This window comes from Nomascus leucogenys, chromosome 4, assembly GCF_006542625.1.
Source record: "Nomascus leucogenys isolate Asia chromosome 4, Asia_NLE_v1, whole genome shotgun sequence".
Classification (NCBI taxonomy): Eukaryota; Metazoa; Chordata; class Mammalia; order Primates; family Hylobatidae; genus Nomascus; species Nomascus leucogenys.
Genome location: NC_044384.1, coordinates 85,660,879 through 85,681,117, shown reverse-complemented (window position 1 = coordinate 85,681,117; position 20,239 = coordinate 85,660,879). Strand labels below are relative to the sequence as shown.

The 20,239-nt window shown below is 49.7% G+C and overlaps 2 protein-coding genes and 1 pseudogene across 3 annotated transcripts in view; all 3 read right to left on the bottom strand.

The window, feature by feature from the left end:
* PACS1 (phosphofurin acidic cluster sorting protein 1) overlaps positions 1-2,188 on the bottom strand; it is a 161,455-nt gene extending 159,267 nt beyond the window's left edge. Inside the window, exon 1 of the mRNA XM_030811248.1 lies at positions 1,569-2,188. Within this exon, the coding sequence (XP_030667108.1) occupies positions 1,569-1,921 (353 nt within the window). The 5' untranslated portion in view covers positions 1,922-2,188. The remainder of the gene's footprint in view (positions 1-1,568) is intronic.
* A 1,306-nt stretch (positions 2,189-3,494) lies between these two features.
* Positions 3,495-19,934, bottom strand: SF3B2 (splicing factor 3b subunit 2). 2 transcript variants are annotated; one of them, XM_030811246.1, is made up of 22 exons: positions 19,748-19,934; positions 19,546-19,592; positions 19,159-19,236; positions 17,070-17,309; positions 16,800-16,850; positions 15,440-15,557; positions 15,019-15,128; positions 14,268-14,364; positions 14,013-14,104; positions 13,376-13,591; positions 13,081-13,218; positions 12,824-12,904; positions 12,410-12,637; positions 11,703-11,852; positions 10,670-10,759; positions 10,450-10,557; positions 9,317-9,424; positions 8,887-9,029; positions 8,700-8,801; positions 4,357-4,456; positions 4,069-4,254; positions 3,495-3,728 (listed from the first exon to the last, which is right to left on the bottom strand). In XM_030811246.1, the coding sequence occupies exons 1-22, from the start codon at positions 19,878-19,880 to the stop codon at positions 3,657-3,659; spliced, it is 2,688 nt and encodes an 895-aa protein (XP_030667106.1). In that variant the 5' UTR covers positions 19,881-19,934; the 3' UTR covers positions 3,495-3,656. The 2 variants fall into 2 exon arrangements, with proteins under 2 accessions (XP_030667106.1, XP_030667107.1); XM_030811247.1 differs by having other exon boundaries at positions 16,800-16,847.
* On the bottom strand, positions 19,035-19,119 carry LOC115834996 (annotated as a pseudogene).
* Positions 19,935-20,239: the final 305 nt, after the last annotated feature.

Below are 20,239 nucleotides of genomic sequence, written 5' to 3'. Positions count from 1 at the left end.
CTCCATATGAATACAACCTAAAGAAACTTCTGCACAAGAGCACTAGGAGTCCTGGGGGGAAATGTGTGCATTACTGTGGGTGTTAAACAGGAAACAACCTACATATTCATCAAGAGAATTACGGTATATTCATTCACACAACAGAATACTACCCTTCATGAAAATATTTAAACTGTGGCTACCATACCACATGGATGATTCTCACAAACCTAATGCTGATTTTAAAAAAAATAAAAAAACCAATCAAGTCACAGAACACATACAGGGTGACACCATTTATACAAACTTCAAGAACATTCAGAACTATAAAATATAGAGAGATGCATTATGCGGTAAAACTAATTTTTTTCTAAAAAGGGAAATGATAAACACAATTCAAAATAGTGTTTACCTTTGTAGAAGGAAGAGGAGAGATGGTCAGGAAGGGGCACCCTGAGAGCTTCAACAGAAGTGATAATGCTCTGTTCGTTAAGCTGAGCGAAACAGAAAGATGTACTCTCATCATTCCTATCTGGGATATATATATAAAATAATATTATCCAGAATAAAGGTGGGGAAAGGAAGACAGTTGAGGGGGGAGCCCAGCAATGCTCTCTAACTCTGACTTACACATCCGTCTGCCTAACCAACAGTGAGGAGAGAGCCCAAGACTTCAAGGCAACAGAATCAACTCAGCTACAAGATGACAAAAAAGAACACCTCCAGGCACTTTTCTGGGCTTTCTGGGTGAAACCAGCTCCACACACCTTCTTATTCAAGTGGCAAACTGTAAGACACAGCACACTGTCCCCAGAGTTGGAGACAGACTGCCTTGCCAATACAGAAACAGAAAATATTCCCAAACTCAGGCCTAGTTTGCCAATGGAAGGAAAGTCCCCAGATGGTTCCAACAGACAGAGAGGAATGGATTGAATTTAGGAACAAGGCAGTAATTTCATAGAGTCCTGCAGAGCTGGGAGATTCTGGGACCAGTTGTAGTGGGGGAGGGGAGGTAAAGATACACTTGAGGACACATCAAATAGGGCCCCAAAACTAAGAGCCTAGGGCTTGGGACAGAACGTGTGTAATATGAAGTTCAAATGAACATGTGTGCCGAAGGCTAATGAGAAGCCCCTAGGGTGATTATATGAGCTTTACCTGCAAGAGGTGACAATCGAGTTTGGCACATGCTGAGTCTATTGGGAAATAATAATATCAAGAGATCTATACCACATCCATGTATGTACAGCCCCCGGCGCCAGCGAGGCAGGAGAGTGACTTACTCGGGTAAACTGACTGCCAGGAAGGCCGGATTCGGTCAGCCCAACCGGAGAAAGCCCGGGGGCGAGGCCAGAAGGTCCCTCGGGGAGGACAGAAGGGTGGTCCCGGCCCCAGGCAGAAGGTGGGGCTGCCAGGAGAGGGCGGGTGCCCGTGGCAGGAGTCCCGGGAGGCCTGGCTGGAGCCAGGCCGGGCCACGGGACAGTCGGGGAGATGGAGGGCGGGGACCCCTTGGGCGCTGGGGCGGGGAGGGCTGGGCCCCGGCGGCCACCCCGCTCCCACGGCGCTCCGCCGCACCCTCCCGCGCTCACCTAGGCACGCAGCTGGACGAGCTCCGGTCCACCTCCCAGGTGGCGTACAGGTTCATCTGCACCGGGGCGGGGGTGCGGCCTGGCCCCGGGCCGCCGGGAGGCGCGGAGCCCGAGGCCACCGCCACGGCCATGGAGGTGGAGGTAGACGAGGACGAGGAGGAGGCAGCCGCCGCCGAGGTGGACGAGGACGACGAGGTGGCCTGGGCCAGCTTGGGGGGCGTCGGCTGCTGCGGCGGCTGCTGCTGCTGCTGCGGCGGCGGCTGCTGAGGGGACTGGGCGACCCCGGATCCCCGCTGGCTGCTGCCGCCCCCGGCGCCTCCGGGACCACCGCCCGCCCCTCCGCGTTCCGCCATGGCCCGGCTAGGCGGGGGTTACGGAGGCCGAGGCGACGCCGATCTGGCTCCCAGGCTTCCCCCGCGGCGGCGGCAGCGGCGGAGGCTCGGCAGCCTCCTCAGCCCGCCTGCCTGAGCGCGAGCCGCCAGCGAGCTGCACGCACGCGCGGGGCTTCTGAGCGCGCGGGCCTCGCGCTCGACCGCCGCTGCCTGTTGCGGCTCGCGCAGCCGACACGGGTGGGCGTGTCCGGGAGGGGGCGGGGAGCCCGGCCCGCGCGGCCCCACCCAGCGCCGAGGGGCCGGGCCGGGCCGGGCGCGCTCGCGCCCTGCGTGTAGCGGCGCGCGCCCCTCGCTCCCGCGGAGTAGAAGGGGTGGTCTGTGGCCAGCGCGCGCCCACGGGTCCTGCCCTCAAATCCGCTGCCCGTCTGCCCCCGCTCCTCCCCTCCCCGCCCCGCCAGCGGAAACCCGGCTTTTCCGGGACTCTGTCCCTGCAGGGTGGGGGCTGCCGCAGGAGCGCGCCTCGGCCTCTCGGGTCTTCGGAGCCAATGCGGAACCCGCCGCCAGCGGTGGGGGTCTGCCCGGGGAAGCCGGCTCTCCGCCTGCCAACCTAGCTCTGCCTTGCGGCCCCGTCAGAGAGGTCGGCGGAGACCCGGGGCCCGCCGCCACCGCGGGTGCCTGTGATCCGGGAAGTTCCCGCCCCGAGGGCAAGCGGGGGCTCAGGGACCTGGAGTCCAGAAGGTTCTTCGCATAAGTGAATTCTCAAACTACCCCGGGGCCCATCTGGAGCCAACCTTCCTCTTCTTTCCCTACCCCCCAAATCCCTCTAGAGTGCCAGTGCTTTGTTGCTTACCAAATTTCTAAAATTCCATTCCTCCTAAGGCCTAGCTCAGCTGCCACGTCCTATCTGGATCACCCCCCCACGCCCCCGAACCCCGAGACCATCTTGAACCCTCCAGCAAGTGAGCGCCTCCACTGGTGCACTTAAACACCAACAGTAGTACAACAGCAGCGCATGACTCCCCTCCCCACAGGCTGGCAAATGCCCATGGGAGCCAGTGATCCAGCCTACTCTAGTCTGTCAGAAAGGCTGCTCAGGACCAGGGGATTACAACCTGGAGAAACTAAGTCCCTCCATCCCACACACAAACCCCAAACCCCAGCGACTAGTGTTGCTTGAACCCAAGGGTTCACATGGACTCAAGACAATTTAGCTTTTGAGCTATGTTATCGCACAGGTAAGGACTTGAACTTCTGGTCACAAGGTCAGTTGGGAAGGCCTGCCCTGGCCTACTTCCCAAGCCCACTGTTACTTCCTCCGCCGTGCTAGGGCGCTAATCTGGCTATTTTTACTCCCCAAGGATAAAGTAGTAAGGTCAAACCAGACCTAGAGGTCACTTCCCCCAAGCCTTCCTACAAAGCAGGGCAGTGGTGAAACACAGATTTCAGCCGGGGTTGGCGTCACCACCAGTCAAATACGCCGTCTGATCCCAGTTTATGTTCGTGGTTACTGGGGCAGCCCAGTGATTGTAGAAAGAGGCTATTTTAGTCCTTTTGCAAGAAGGGGCTAAAAGGAGATGAGGGAGGATCAGGAGTGTTAAATATTCATCTCTTTCCTTGGGAAACAGCTTTATTTACAAAACAGGTCTAAAATAAGAACATGAAATGACAAGTCCTTGGGAAATGCGGGAGAGGTGGCTCTTGTGTGAAGGCCAGGCATCCAGACGTAGGGCCAAAAAAAGGGCCAGTGTGAGGGGACCTAAAACTTGAACTCCTTATATTTCTTGCTGCCCCCACGGCTGTCCTGGGGCTGAGCTTTCCGTTTCTTTTGCTGTATAGGGAGAAAGAGACACAGGTTACAACAGGTTGAACCACCCCCGGACCCTCAAAACAAGGGTGGGCAGCCTGACATAGACATAGAAGTCTGTGGGAAAGGTGCTGAATCTGGATTCTCTTCGAGCTCCCTCTCAGACTTGGCTGAGTTCCTCCCCCTCATCGTCCTTAAAGAGGGCAGCCCACTGGAGGATTTCTAAGACTTCCAAATCTGAGGAAGCACGGGACAGCAAGCAGAGGCCACTCTCACTCTCACCACTAGAGGGCACCACGCCACTGAAAACGGCAGGCCAGGGTCCCTGGCTTTCACCCAGCCCAGCGGCCCTGGAAGCGCCTACCTTCTGTTTGGCAGCATGCTCAGCCACCATGTCGCTGAAGTCCTCCTTCTCTACTTGAGCCTGCTGCTCCCGCACATGCTCCTCATACTTCTGGGTCATGGCCATAGGATCCAGCTCCAACTCTTCAGGCGCCAGCGCCACTTCCACACCTTGCAGCTCAGGAGCCGGGCCCTTCCGGCTCATAACCTGGAAAGGAGATCAGGGCCTTGTCATCTCCAAAGAGTCAGAGAAGCCCTAGCTTCTGCTGCTTTTCTCAGCCTCCAAAAGCAGTATCCTCCAAGTACTCACCGTGGACATGTCATAAATGTGGGTTGATCCCATCATGGCTCCCCCAACAGTGGCTGTTCTCTTCTCTGGCAACACGGTGAAGAGCTGAGGTGTCTCACTTCTGCGAAGGACAATGGGATCAGACCCAAAAAGGAAGGGACAAAAGGGTCTCCAGAAGTGGAAACAAAAGATACAGGTGGCACCTCCACTCAGCGCCTTGGAGAGCTTCTGAGCTCCCCAAGGATGCAGCCTCTGCAGTTCTGCCCATGACAGAAAAGAATTGGGTCGGGGTGGGGGGAGGGGGCAGAGTGCTGACTCCAGGGAACACAGATGGAGCTAAGGGGCCCCCTGAATCAAGTCAGGGGATCACAGACCAGGACTCCCACATGCACATAAGGGTCAAAAGGTCAGAGAGGCTCAAAGTTTCCAAAATAACTTTGGTACAGAGAAGCTTGCAAGAGAGAGCAGGTGACAACAGTTCCCACCCGAAGAATGTCATGCCTGGAGTTCTCATGTACATAATTCACACTTCCAGGCCTTCCAACGCAAGAGCCATCCACAGCCAGTTTCACCACCAATTTCGAGGATTACACTAGGAACAAGAGCAAATCTACCACTGTCACCCCAGACTATGCCCATCATCTCCACCTCTCCCACTGGAAGAGGTGACAATCTATTCTCCACACAGGAGCCAGAGAAAATGCCTTAAAACGGATGTCGGGTCCTGTCAGACCTTTGCTCAAAACCCTCTGAGGCTTCTGATCATTATCTGAATAAAATCCAAACTCCTTAACATGAACTAAAGGGTTCATAGCCTGGTCCCTTACCCAAGCCCTCCTCACTATACTCTGTCCACAGTACCCTTCTTTATTTTTCTTCCTTGAATATGCAAAGCTTGAGACTTCTACTTCTTGACAAGGAGCAAGAGGAACCAGATACACCCTCCTGCCTGAAACAACCAAAAAATGGGCAAAATATATGAAACAGTGGTTTTCAAGACACTACACATGGAGCAACAAAGCACAGTGATTCCTGCGAGACAGGAAACAAATGCGATGAGCCCTTCAACTGCCCCAGCATACTGCACCTGAGAGTTTGCAGGCCACAGAACAGAGGGGAGACTCATGGAGAGCCCTGAGGACTCCAAGAGTTGGGAGGATGAAACTGAAAGTCCAGGGAGATCAAGGCAGCTAGAGTTCACACGATAGAGTACTGGAGAAAAGAGCAGAGAGAGAACTCAAGAGACCTACAGAAGGTCCTCAAGTATGCAGGGGAGTACTAAGCAGCACATGCCTACCAAGGACAGGGAAAGAAGCACCCTAAAGGATTCGTAACAGCACCTGCTGCTCACTCAGAACTGGGAATAGTGCCACTCCCACTAGCCAGACAGAAAAACCTCCTAATTCACAGGGTGGTGGGTAGAGTACACAGGTACTTGTGCCTCACAGTGGGGAGGACTGCTTCAGTCCTGCCTCAAGAACCCCAAAAGCAAGACCTGAAAGGATCAAACTATCTCCATATAACTATATTCCTGAATGAGCTGAAGAAAAGGTACAGGAATACAAAAATATCCTGGACCCAACAAGGTAAATTTCACAAAGCCTAGCATTCAATAAAAAATTACCAGGCACTGGACAGGCCTGGTGGCTCACACCTGTAATCCCAGCACTTTGGGAAGCTGAGGCAGGATGATTGCTTGAGCCCAGAAGTTCAAGACCAGCCTGGGCAACACAGTGAGAACCTCTCTCAAAAAAAGAAAGGAAAAGAAAACAAAATTACCAGGCATGCAAAAGAGTAGGAAAATACAATCCATAATGAGGAAAATGAATCAACTAATGGCAGTCAATCCAGAAATGGCACAGATGTTAGAGTTAGCAGACAATACATTAAAATGTTGTTATAGCCAGGTATGGTGGCTCATGCCTGTAATCCCAGCACTTTGGGAGGCTGAGGCAGGTGGATCACCTGAGGTTAGGAGTTCAAGAACAGCCTGGTCAACATGGTAAAACCCTGTCTCTACTAAAAATAGAAAAAAATTAGCTGGGTGGGGTGGCACACGCCTGTAGTCCCAGCTACTTGGGAGGCTGCGGCACAAGAATTGCTGGAACCTGCGCGGCAGAGGTTGCAGTAAGCCGAGATCACGCCGTTGCACTCCAGCGTAGGCAACAGGGCAAGACTCCATCATAAAATAAAATAAAATAACATAAAATAAAAATAAAATATTGTTATAACTGCATTCCACATGTTCAAAAAGAGAGAAAAAATAGATTTAAAAGACTCAAAATCAAGGAATAGATTTAAAAGACCCGAAATCAAACTTCTAGAAAGGAGAATTATATTGTATGGGATTACTGTTAGATCAGAAATTACAGAAGAAAATAATAGTAAACTTGAACACATAGCAATAGAAATTTTCTAAAGTGAAATACAAAGAGAGAAGAATTTCTTTAAAAATGAAGAGCATCAGTGAGCTCTTCATTTATTTTTTCATTTATTATTTCATTAATAGAGGAATAATTTGAGTTCCCAAAGAGAAGGGAACAGAGAAAATATTTGCAGAAATCATGACCAAAATTTTCCCCAAATTAATAAAAACTAAAAACCCAGATCTAAGATGCTTAAAAAACCCCAAGCAAAGAAACATTCAGAAACTACACCAAGGCACATTGTAGTCAAATTGTTAGAACTAGCGATAAAATCTTAAAAACAACCAAATAAAAATGACACATTATGTACACAGGAACAAAGGTAAGAATGACAGCAGCTTTCTCACTGGAAACAATGCAAGAAAGAAGACACTGGAGCAACATCTTAAAAGTACTGAAAGAAGGCTGATGCAGTGGCTCACGCCTGTAATCCCAACAAGCTGGGAGGCCGAGGCAGGCGCATCACTTGAAGCCAGGAGCTCGAGACCAGCCTGGCCAACATGGCAAAATCCCATCCCTACTAAAAATATAAAAATTAGTTGGGTGTGGTGGCATGCACATGTAATCTCAGCTACTCAGGAGGCTGAAACAGGAGAATCGCTTGAACCCAGGAGGTGGAGGTTACAGTGAGCCGAGATCACACCACTACACTCCAGCCTGGGTGACATAGCGAGATTCCATCTCGAAGAAGAAAAAAAAAAGTATTGAAAGAAAAAAAAATTGTCAACCTAGAATCCTATACCTGGCAAAGATCTTTCAAAAATGAAGGCCAAATAAAGAATTTTTAAGACTACTCAAGCAGAACGAATTCAAAACCAACAGACCCACAATACAAGAAATTTTTTTTAATATTTTGTAGAAATGGGGTCTCACTATGTTGCCCAGGCTGGTCTCAAATTCCTGGACTCTAGCAATCCTACCACCTCAGCCTTCTCCCAAAGTACTGAGATTACAGGCATAAGCCACCATGCCCCCTAACTTAAGAAACGTTAAAGGAAGCCCTTCAGGCAGAGGAAAAGCGGTATCAGATAGAAACCTGAATATACACAAAGAAGAAATGAAAGAAACAAAAATGGTAACTACATGGCTTCATGCATGATTCTTATTTAAACCTCCCTAAAAGATAACAGGCCATTTAAACAAAAATAATAACTATATAGCATAGGATTTATAACATATGTAAAAGTGAATATATGACAATATAGTGCAAAAATTGGGAGGAGAGAAATGAAGTATACTATAATGGCTCTTAATACTATCTGGAAGCAGTGTAACATCAAGAGAAGGTAGATCCTGATAAAGACATGATCTATAAACCCCAGAACAACCACTAAAATAACAAAGCAAAAACTTAACAGCTAATTAACCAACACTGGAGATAAAATGAAATCATAAAAATTGTTCAAGTAATCCAAAAGAAGGTAGAAAAACAAGAAAAAGGGAACAAAGAGCAGAATGGATAAAGAGAGGGTCATTTCATGATAAAGGGGTCAATTCATGAAGCCCTAATGACACTATACATTCAACTACTTAAAAATGGAGCTTCAAAATACTAGCCCATCCCTGTCTCAGGGCCTTTGCGCTTGCTTGCACTTACTGTTACTTCTGACCCAGATGATCCCGTGGCTGGCGCTTTTTCACTCGGGTCTCAGTTCAAGCACCACCTCCCCAATGAGGCCTTCCCAAAGGCCTCCCTGCCACCCCATCCCATTACCCACTTTCCTCTGCTTCAACATCCTTATCTACATCTGAAAGTATCTTGTTCTGTGATTACCAGTTTACCTCAACTGCTGACTCCTCACTGCCTAGAGTAGTGCCTGGCAGAGAGTTGGTTCAATAATTGTTTAAAAAGGGATGAGGGAGAAAGGAACGACAGTCAGCCAGCCAGCCAAAGGGAAGTGAAGGTCCTCCCCTCTCAGCCCTGTCTGGTACCCTTACCCGTCCATCGCCTCCTCAATCTTCTTCTTCCTCAGCTCAATGAGTTCAGGGGTCTCCATTCCAGCAGGCACTGATGAGAAGCCTCCAGGAGTGATGAGGCCACTGTGAAGAGAGGAACAAGCTCTGGAGTAAAGAGAAGGCCCCCAAAGATAGGCCACTTCCAAGCGGCATTCTCTGCTTCCCCCACCTGTCTGCAGGGGTAATAAAGCCTGTCTCATCTGGTTTGTCTTCATCACTTTCTTCCTCTTCCTCTTCTTCTGAGGATTCTTCATCAGACGGTTCCAGTTCCCCCCAAGGGGTCCGATCAATCTCTTCTTCCTCAGTCTTGGTCTGAAAGAGATCACTTAATCATTCAACAAATGTTTTCTAAGTACCTATTATGTGCCAGGCTGTTTTAAGCTGAAGGGGTGAAAGAGTCAACACACAGACAATAATTCCTACCTACCTAGAGCTCAAATTCTAGTGAGGAGCTTACATTAACATCTCAGGAAAACGTATGCCCTTTTCCAGGCTCTGCTGTGTCAGAACACACAACTCCCTGATAATGAAGCTATAAACCAACAATCTAACCTTCATGACATTAAGTAAAACCAAGATCGCCAGTACACGGCCCATACCTGAAATTCAGCAGCATTGGTTCCAAACACGTCCCCATAGAGCGGTTTCCCAGTCTCATCTACTGGAGGTTTACCCCAGCCACCAGCATGGTACCCAAAGGAACAGCTCTGCAAGACAGTGGGCATAATCAGTTCACTCCTTAGCTTCAAAAGAAATTCTGAAGCCCTAGAGAAAAGGCACACTCAAAAGTACAGAGCTGATACTTGGGAACTCTGGAAATTATGTCTGCAGAATAAAATTTAATGTTATGAAGCATTAGAAACCAAAATTAATAACTAAAATCTGGAGGCAACAGGATAAGGAGACAGGAGGCAGAAAGTATGTTAATAACTTCTGTCATGGCAGAGTCTTTGCTGTCTGAAACCAAAATATGTAGGTTGAAAACATGACTTCAATCTCTTATTGAGTTTTCCTAACTTTGGAAAGCTAGCTTGTTCAGAATCTATTTATCTTAAGGGGCAGAAATTTCTATCTAAAGTTTAACAATACTACTTTTTTTACTTTAATGACTCTTATCTGTCAATTTTTTTAATGCTTATTTTAAAATAAGAATAAATTTGAAGACATTCTTGAGATAAAATTATTTCTGAGAGATAGACTGAAATGAAACTAAAAAAAAATTATTTTTCTTTTTTTTTTTTTTTTTAAGTAGAGGTGCGGTTTCACTATGTTGCCCAGGCTAGTCTTAAACCCCTGGCCCCAAGGGATCCTCCCACCTCAGCCTCTCAAAGTGCTGGGATTACAGGTGTTGAGACACCACATCTAGCTGAGATAAAATTATTTCTCTCTGGTCATTCTTAATATTCAGAGACATATCTGGAAACACATTCACCAAATAGTGAATTTGGCTATTTCTGAGTGGTAAAATTGTGACTTGCTTTCATCTTTGTATTTGTCAATTCTGACTGAATATTTTATGATAAGCATGTCAGTTTTTTTAAAAAACAAAAACCATTACTTGTTTTTCTACACATACACATGGTATATGACAAATATTATGTGTCAATAAAATATTTTTTAAGTAAATAAAGAGACACACGGTGGAGTTAGAGAAGGAAAACAAACAAACAAAAAATTACCTTCCAGTTCAAAAGCAGAAACGGCCAAGAATGAACGAAAGGACAATGCTCACCTCAGGGATGGGCGAGTTCAGCCCAGGGATTTTCAGGTTGGGATACGATGGGGGTGGTCCGTATCGCTGCATGGCAATCAGCCATGGGGGAGGGACCTTGTGGGCATTCTGCAGGAAAAAGAGAACAGGATACCATCTGCCAAACCCTATCCCTGTCTCTGCCTTCCGCTCCAATCCCCACCCTCTTCGCTGCTTCCCCAGACAGCTAACTGATACTCACTGGTCCTACTGGCATCCCCAAGGAAATCCTTAGTTCATCAGACAGATCTCCTGGCTTCTTCTCCTTCAGTCGTGTCTCAAACTCCTTCCCCTAAGGGAAAAGCAGAGCATGCTACATTGTAGACCCAGACACTCAGTGGGAGCACAATCCTAACCCACATCAGATATAAAACCCCAGTGAGGGCTACCTGGCTCCCACTCTGATTCTCATCACTTCTTTCCCTGGCCAAAGTGGGGGAAGGAATAAGAACCAGGCCAGACTCACAGTGCTGTCAATAACCCACTATGAGAACACGGCCAACGTTAGGACCTGCCTCCTCATCTGTAAAATGAGGGCACTCGACAGGATGATCTGCAAAATTCTTCCACCTCATAAATTCCATGACATCATGGTGACTACAAGTTCAAGGATCAGAAAAAAATACCAATTTCTCTACCACCCCCAATATTAAAAGTTTCCTAAAAGCATCTGCCCCTTGGCCCCTCCATCCCTAAACCACCTACCACAAACGATTATCATTTCTAAGACAGGATACGAAGAGTCTATCAGGGAAAGAAGCCACCAGGTCTGCATCTCTCCTCCAAACAGAACCTCATTTTTAAATTCCATCTCATCTGAGGGTAGTCAATGGGCAATTCTAAGGCTGAAGAACTATGGTAGTTGCTTCAAAAGCCCTCCTTGGCCAGGTGCGGTGGTTCATGCCTATAAACCCAGCACTTTGGGAGGCTGAGGCGGGTGGATCACTTGAGCTCAGGAGTTCGAGACTAGCCTGGGCAACATAGCGAAACCATCTCTACCAAAGATACAAAAAATTAGCCAGGTGTGGTGTGCCTGTGGTCCCAGCTACTCGGGGGGCTGAGATGGGAGGACTGCTTGAGCCCACAAGGCAGAGGTTACAGTGAGCCGAGATCACACCACTGCACTCCAGCCTGGGTAACAGGGTGAGACTCCATGTTTTTTTTAAAAAGAAAAAAAACCCTAGACAGTCTCAACCCCAAGGCCCAGCCTGACCTCTCCCAGCCCCCTCCCGAACCTCATAGTACAGGTCCCCATGGATGGTCAGCTTTGGCTTGGTCTGCCACTTGAAGAAGGCATCATGCAGTTTCTGGTAGTCGATGTCAATTTTGCCCATCTTAGGCCGAACTTTCTCTCGCATTTTTGACTTCATGGTCTTCTGTTCTTCCTGTGGAGAATGGCAGAAGACAAGCCTTAACAAGTACTCACCAAATTCATGTAGCGAATCCAGCTCCCAACTCCAAAAGAGATCATGGGAAGCCTCAATTATCTCACCCTGAAAGTCACCAAAATCCTTCCTGCTCAAACCTTTCAAAATTACATAATCCATACCAAACAAAACAGACTATACAATATCAGCCTCAGCTGTGTATTTTTAAACCATCTCATCAAGAGGTGAATCTCGTCAGTTCTCTGGAAAGCAGATATCCCCGTGTTCTTTTCTACCTCCTGAATTCAAAGCATTTAACTAAAAGCTTTAAAATTAAGAAGTTACACAACCACCATGAATCTCTAGCCACAAAGTACATCTGAGAAAGGAGTCACCAGGTGAGCTGGCAAAGTGAAGGCAGAGGGGAGGAAGAGCAGAGGAGGAAAACAAAAGGATAATTAGACAAGTAACAAGTAGGTGGTAGGTGGGTTTCAAACCAGATTCCCATTTTGAAGCACACTGCTGTGAAGGATGGGGACACCCGAGGGCAGGTCTGAGCCCTGCCAGGCCCTCACCTTCTCCTGCAGGGCCTCACGCATCTCCTGGATGCCTGTGCGTTTGATGAAGTCTGGCAGCTCGAAGGGGGGCTTCTCAATGCCCCGTTTGCCCTGCAGGTATTTGCGCTTAAAACACCAGTGGCGTGGCACAGGCACAGAGTTCCGAGTGGCCTTGAGGTGAACCAAGAGCTTAGGGTCCTGCGCTGTCACATCGTGCATCTCCACGACATCGGGCCGAGCCACCAGCTGGAAAACACATAATAATGCATGTTCTTGAGAGCCCTAACTTCTCAGTTCTGAAGCTCTTCTTCCTCAAAGGACCCAAACCCACATCACCCACACCTCCTTCAAAGAACTCCTTTTCACCTCCCTGGCTTCCCAGGTGGTCTCCCAGCTGGGCTCCAGGGCCTGCAGGATCCTCTCAGGTCTTACCTGCTTGAGTTCAGCCACAGTGAAGCGGTTCATTCGGCGCAACTTCTTCTTGGACAGCTTGGGGGCTTCTGGCTTCTTTTCCTAGAACAGAACAATCAGCTCTTTTAAGCAGGACTCAGATGTGAATGAAACCACCCAACCCACCCCAACCTTAAGCCACCAAAGCTCTGCAAGAGTTCACCATGGTCCCTCTCTGGATGCATCTCAGCCACCTGTGCCCAGAGTCCCTGCTTCCCACCAGGAGGGCTGGGCCTGACCTGCTCGTCATCACTGCTGTCATCATCACTGTCCTTGTGCTCCTCTTCAAATCCCTTCTTCTTGGGGGCTGCAGAGTTCTCCAGTTTGTCGAGTTTTTCTGGCTCCTTCTCCTTCTCCTTCTTCACATCATCAGTGAGCTGAGGAGGCAGACAAGGTGAAACCCCTGCCCTCTGAGCCCCTTTCCCAGTTCCTAAGGCCAGCACTAAAAAGATGCCTGTTCACCGCTGCCTCTCACCCACCTCTGAGCCCCTTCCCTGTTTGGCACTGCCCCTTCCTAGGGTGCTCTCCTTGTACCTTAAAAGCCTCAAAGATCCTCTTAAAGAAGATAAAGTTGGGCTCGTAAATTTCAGGTTCTTCAGTCACATACTCAATCTCAACATCAGCTGCTGGGGAGTCAGAGCCACGGGACCGGGTTGAGTCTTTCTCCCGGTCCCCAGAGCTCTCAGAGGACACCCCTCGCACCCGCTGGGGCTTTTTCTTCTTCTTTCGGTTCCTACGCTTCCGGTTTTTCTGTCAAGAGGAAAACCAGCTGGGTCAGAGAATCCAAGCACTGTGCCAGCACCCCCACCCCTAAACTCCTCCCCCACTCTCCCCCACAGTTCAACAGTCAGGCTTTTCCCAAGGAGGCCATCTCATGAAGTAGCTGCAAAGGGGCCTTGGAGTCAGACTCCAAAGTTCTGCCATTCACAAGCTGTGTGCCTTTGGGTAAATTACTGTGCGTCTCAGAACCTCTGCTTTTTCAGCTGTAAAATGTAGGCATGCATAGTATTTGGAACTCAAAGCAATTAAATGAAAAATATCTGTAAGATGCTGAGGGCGGAAACTGGCACAAAATAGAAGCTATTACTTACTGAACACTTACAAATTGTGTTATTTCCGTACCCAAGTCCCATCTCCTGCGTTTCCTTCCAGACTCAGCTCCAATCCCTACCTCCTTTTTAGATACGGACACTGTGTCTTCCTCAGTCTCTGACGCTGACTGGCCCAGGGACGAGCGAGCATCTGTTTCCATTTCCTCTTCCTCTGTAAGGAAGAAGGTGGTGATGACTCTTCACGGTGCCACTGCCCTGCACTTGTTCACAGTAACCTGCTTTTACCAAGAGCCAGGGCAAGGGACAGAGGAATGAGGACTCAGCTCAGCCTCTCCAGGTTCTACGGCTACAGCATCAAAACGCCTGGCACTCACCCTGCTGAGAATTCATCTCTTCCTGGCGGCTCTCCTTCAGCTGCAGGATCTTCTCCAAAGCCTGGGGGATCTTGGGGCCCACAGAGGGGTCATCCATCTGCCAGAGACAACCAGTCAGAGAAGGCAAATCACAGTGCCCTTTTTCTTTTTTTTTGAGACGGAGTTTTGCTCTTGTTGCCCAGGCTGGAGTGCAATGGCGCGATCTCGGCTCACCACAACCTCCGCCTCCCAGGTTCAAGCAATTCTCCTGCCTCAGCCTCCCAAGTAGCTGGGATTACAGGCATGCACCACCATGCCCGGCTAATTTTGTATTTTTAGTAGAGACGGGGTTTCTCCATGTTGAGGCTGGTCTGGAACTCCTGACCTCAGGTCATCCGCCCGCCTCGGCCTCCCAAAGTGCTGGGATTACAGGTGTGAGCCACCATGCCCGGCCCACAGTGCCCTTTTTCCACCAACTTCCACCTCTTGGACTAGAAAGGCTGCTGCCCAAGTGATGTAAGCAGCAGAGAGTGGGCAACACCAACTGGGCTCAGTGAGGTTTAGTGTTCCTCAGAGGGACCCCAAGACTCTGCCTCAGTAATGTCTCCCCAGTCCCTCTGCCATACCCTTAGTTTAAATAAGCAGGGCTCCCCACTACCCCCAGGAACTTAAGTCCCCCCATCTTCTCACAGAACCGCTCTCTAAAAATCCAAAAACAGTCCCCTCCTAAACTACCACTCTCTTACCCCTAGGAATAAATCATCAGTCTCACCTCTCTGTTCTCATCTCCAGGGGGCGGTGGGGGACCACGAGGCCGCGCAACAGGGGCTCCCATGGGCAAAACTGTAGGAGTGGGGCCCACTGGGCCCACTGGAGCGGCTACTGAGAGATGGGAAAAAGAAATCCAATGTCAGAAGAGGCAAAACACTCACGTAAAAAATTACCTCTCTTGCTGAAAGGGTGATGGTAAACCTGCAGGGGAGGAGGGCATGTGGTGTGGCTTTTGGAATGCTGGTAATGTTTTGGATCATGGTCCAGGTGCTGGTTGTACGGGTGTGTTCAGTGTGTAAAAAACCATTAAACTATATATTTACTATATATGCCCTTTTTAAATGTGATAAGATACTTTAAAAGTCTTTTTAAAAATGTCTAAATCACCTTCTTTGCCCTTCCCCTCGGTTCCAGGGTCTCACCTCGAGGACCCAGAGGCGTGCGCACACCAATTTGGCCCATGTCTTGTGGGGGCCGAGGGACTGGGGTGCCCATCTTGGCAATCTCCTGCTGTCGTTCCTGCTCCAGTAACACAGCTGCCTACGGGAGGGAAGTGGGAGTAGACACTGCCTGAAAACGCGTTTGGCAGGCAGCCCCTGGCAAATGCATTCTTTCAGCCGGGTAATGGGCCCAAGGAGAACAATTACGAACCACTTGGGTGCTGACATCCCCTCCACCCCCACACTTCCAGGCTACTAATCCAAATGGAGGAGCCCTCTCATCACAACGGAAAATCCCTAGAAATAACACCAAGGAAAACCCCAGGAAACTTCTGGTTCCTAGCAGAGAATTTCATATTCAGCCAAACAGTGCCTTCTACTTTTCAGAGAGTTTTCTTCCCCAAAAGATTAAATTATACAGAAGAAACTTTTGAGCTCTTTTATCTACCCCTCAAGATCCAGCACAACCTGGGCAAAGACAGTACTTTATCCACAGGTCCAGACTTGTGGCTTTTTTTTTTTTTTTTAGACAGGGTCTGGCTCTGTTGCCTAGGCTGGAGTGCAGTGGCATGATCTCAGCTCACTGCAACCTCTGCCTCCCCGGCTCAAGCCATCATCCCACCTCAGCCTCCCAAGTAGTTGGGACTACAGGCATGCGCCGCCACACCTGGCTAATTTTTCTATTTCTGAGAGAGACAGGATTTCATAATGTTGGCCAAGCTGGTCTCGAACTCCTGAGCTCAAGCGATCCGCCCACCTCAGCCTCCCAAAGTGCTAGGATTACAGGTGTGAGCCACGGCACCCAGCTCATACTTGTTGCTTTTTAACACTTACTTTTTAATACTCCTGAGTAACCCACTGGGTAATGACTGATGCAATGCACCTCTGGGGCCAAACATCTTATATAACATTCCCAGACTTATAGTCCTATTCTGTCTAAATCCAATACAAATAACTCAATTACCCAGAGTCCTATCTAGAATGATGTCATGTAAGGCGAGCAGAGGTCAGCACGCTCTTTTTGTAATAGGTCAGAAGGTAAATATTTTAGGCTTTATGGGTTGCTGTACAGACTCTGGTACATATTTTTGGTCTGGGTTTTCTTATAACCCTTAAAAAATTTTGGAGTTATTTTTAGTTCACAGGCCATATACATGCAGGCCACAGGTCACAGTTTGTCAATTCCTGAACTTCAAGAAAAACTGAAAGCTTTGGAAGATGCTAGAACTTAGTTGAGAATAAAGTAGCCTCCAGGGAAAACTTGAATGGTGCACTCTAAGCACTATAAATGACAGCCAACAGACTGGACCACGAGGTCAAAGGTTAGGGGGAGGGGTATTACCCGCTTCTGCTGCTCCAAGAGCTCATGTTCCTTCAGCGAGTGATCTCCCTGCTTAAAAAAGAAAACAAGTTCATACCGGCGCCAATACCCAACAGGCCAATCTGTCACAACTCTTGTTTCTTGACATCTGCTTCCAGTCAAGGGCCCATGTTCCAATCTTTAGTCCCGACCTTCCCAGAAGCCTTAGTTCTAGGACCCAGCTTTCTCTAAGACTCCACTGCCCCTTCAGGGACGTAATGAGGCCAAGGCCAGGGCTTCCACCTGCCCTACCTGCTTGGCACGCTCCTCCTGCTGCATCAGCAATGCCGCCTGCTGCTGAGCCAACTTCAGTCGCTCCTCCTCTGACAGTGCCACTGGCTCACCCACACGGAGAGGAGGCGGGGGCCCCAAATTTGGTGGGTGAGCCATAGGAAAGCCAAGGCCAAGGCCTGGTGGAGGTGGTGGGGGTGGCGGAGGAGGCTGCAGAGGGGGGAGTCCCAAAGGTGGTGGTGGCATGGGAATTCCAGGGAGCTGTGGAGAAAATATGATCATAAAACTAGGAAGCATTTATCTACTCATTCTGCAAATATCTGGGGGATCTACTTTGAGTCAGGAGCTGGAATTCTAAGTCAAATGAAACATAGTTACCACTCCGTGAGAGAGAATGCTCCACAGCCCTATAAAGATATGAGAATGTTAACTTCTGGCACCAACCAAAGGAAGCTATCCACTCTCTCCAGAAAGATATCCTGAATACAGATTCTGCATACAATTCTAGGAGACTCAAAGACGCCTCTGAGGCCATCTAGGGACTCCTCATCCTACACACAGAGATCAGTAGATGCCAGGTCAGAGCCACCGCTTTAGAGAAAATGAGGCAAATCCTGGATCAGAAGGAACATGGGAATTGAGAGGACTTAAATAAACAGGAACCACTGTATCACGGCAATGCAAACCCCAATGACTACTAAACGCAAGGGGTACGAAATCAAATCAGGGAGCCCTCAATGTCACACAAAAGAACATGGGAACTGTGCCTGGGGCAGGCAAAGAAGAGGGTGATTGCTTCCAGCTGGGTAGGGACAAGTCAGGCTTCCTTGTATTCAAGCTGTATTTTTTTTTTTTTTTGAGACAAGAGTCTCGCTCTGTCACCCAGGCTGGAGTGCAATGGCGCAATCTCAGCTCACTGCAACCTCTGCTTTCCACGTGCAAGCAATTCTCATGCCTCAGCCTCCCAAGTAGCTGGGATTACAGGCACCTGCCATCACGCCTGGCTAATTTTTGTATTTTTAATAGAGACAAGGTTTCACCATGTTGGCCAGGTTGGTCTCGAACTCATGACCTCAAGTGATCGCCCGCCTCAGCCTCGCAAAGCGCTGGGATTACAGGCATGAGCCACCATGCCCTGCCCCTCTCTCTCTCTTTTTTTTTTTTTTTCTGAGACAGTCTCACTTTATTGCCCAGGCTGGAGTGCAGTGGCTTGATCTCGGCTCACTGCACCATCCGCCTCCTGGGTTCAAGTGATTCTCCTGCCTCAGCCTCCCAAGTAGCTGAGATTACAGACATGAGCCACCACGCCCTGCCTCTTTTTTTTTTCCCTATTTTTTTGTTTAATTTTATTTTATTGTAAGTTCTGGGGTACATGTGCAGTATGTGCAGGTTTGTCACATAGGTAAATGTGTGCCATGGTGGTTTGCTGCACCTATCAACCCACTGCCTAAGTATTAAGCCTGGCATGCATTAGCTATTTTTTCTGACACTCTCCCAGCCCCTGCCCCATCACTCCCCCTTTTATTTTTTTAAAGAAGCAAAGTCTCATTCTGTCACCCAGGATGGAGTACATGGAGTACAGTGGCGCAACCAGAGCTGACTGCAGCCTCGAACCCCAGGGTTCAAGCAATCCTCGAGCCTCTTTATAGGGACTTTATAGGCGCGTGCCACCGTGCCCAGCTAATTTTTAAAATTTTTTTGTAGTAACAGAGTCTCACTATGTTGCCCAGGCTGGTCTCGAACTCCTGGCTTCAAGCAATCCTCCCATCTAAGCATCCCGAAGTGGTGGGATTACAGGCATGCGCCACTGCACCTGGCCACAAGCTGCTTCTGGAGAAGCAGACAGTGGAAAAGGAGGCAAGTATCAGCATCAAAGAGAGAACTGAATAGCTCACAATTCTGTCATGGCAGTACCTCCCTGCCCAACACTGCAGGTGAGAGGAAGGGCTACCCTGAACGTATGGAATCTTTTTTTTTCCCCACTCAGGTCAGGCGAGTAATGTGCAAGGGTGTCACATCTCACACATGCACGTGAACACCCAATCATCATGCTCATGAACTACAAAAGGATCAGCAGATGGAATCTTAAAAAATGGAAGAACCTCCCTACCTGTGCTGACATGGGAGGTGGAGCGGCTTTGTCCCCATCTTCCCCTCTCAAAACCGGCCGATTCAGCACGATGCCAGTCTGCAAAAGAGAAAGGACTCTAGGTCAGTCCAAAACTAGCTGTTTCACTAAACGACGTTCGCTCCCAATTCATTCAACAAAACGTACCCAGTGTCCGTCTGCCAGCGCTCTGGCTGGGCACTGAAGAGGACCAAGATGGATACAAGAAATTACAACTAAGCTGGCAAAGGCAAGAACAAGCCAAAAAGGGCAAGCCTCCGCCTTGCTGTGCCGAGATAAAGAAAGAATGAAGACCGAGCCGTGATGGGGTATATAAGGTCTCCTGGAGAGAAACTTGGCCTATCCTGACGTCCCGCCGCCAACACCTACCTGGCGGGTGTAGGTCTGCAGCCGCTCCACCAGCTCCTCGCGATTACCTGCAGGGCAAAGTACACGATCAATGGGGCAGGCCAGCCCGGCCAGGTCGGGCCCCAGCGGCCCGCCTCCGCCCCTCGCGCCCGGGTCTCCCGGGTAACCAGGCTCCGCTTCTCCGCAGGCCCGTAAAGGCCCCTCGACTTCCCGTGTTCCTCACCCTGGATCGGAGCTCCGATCTCTGCCAACTTGGCCTGAAGCTCCTGGGCAGCCCAGGCGCCATAGTGGCCTGGAGGTGGCGGCGGCGGCAGCTGCAATTCCGCTTTGGGAGGCTCGGGATGCTCCGTCGCCATCTTAGCCGCAGGAAGGCGCGCGACCAACCCGGAAGCTCGGGCCAGCCTCAAGTCCCACTTTCCGGAACTTCCGGCGGCGCCGTAAGCCACGTCCTCTCTGGCTGGGAGGCGACGCTCACTGAGGCCCACCCGCTGCCGTGCGCTGGGCGACGAGATTCGCCGCAGACGCACCTTTCTCCAGTGGCCCCTCGGCGGTCTGGTCGCGAGGCCTCCTGGTAGTTGTAGTGCGCAGGTCTCGGTCTCTGCGGGCCCTGCGCCCGGCGACGGCCCCGAAGGCCGGCGGCGGGCCGGAGGGCGGGGCTACGAGGAGGGCTGGCACTGCCCGGAGGGAGTGTTTTCTGCTCCTCACCTGCGGGAGC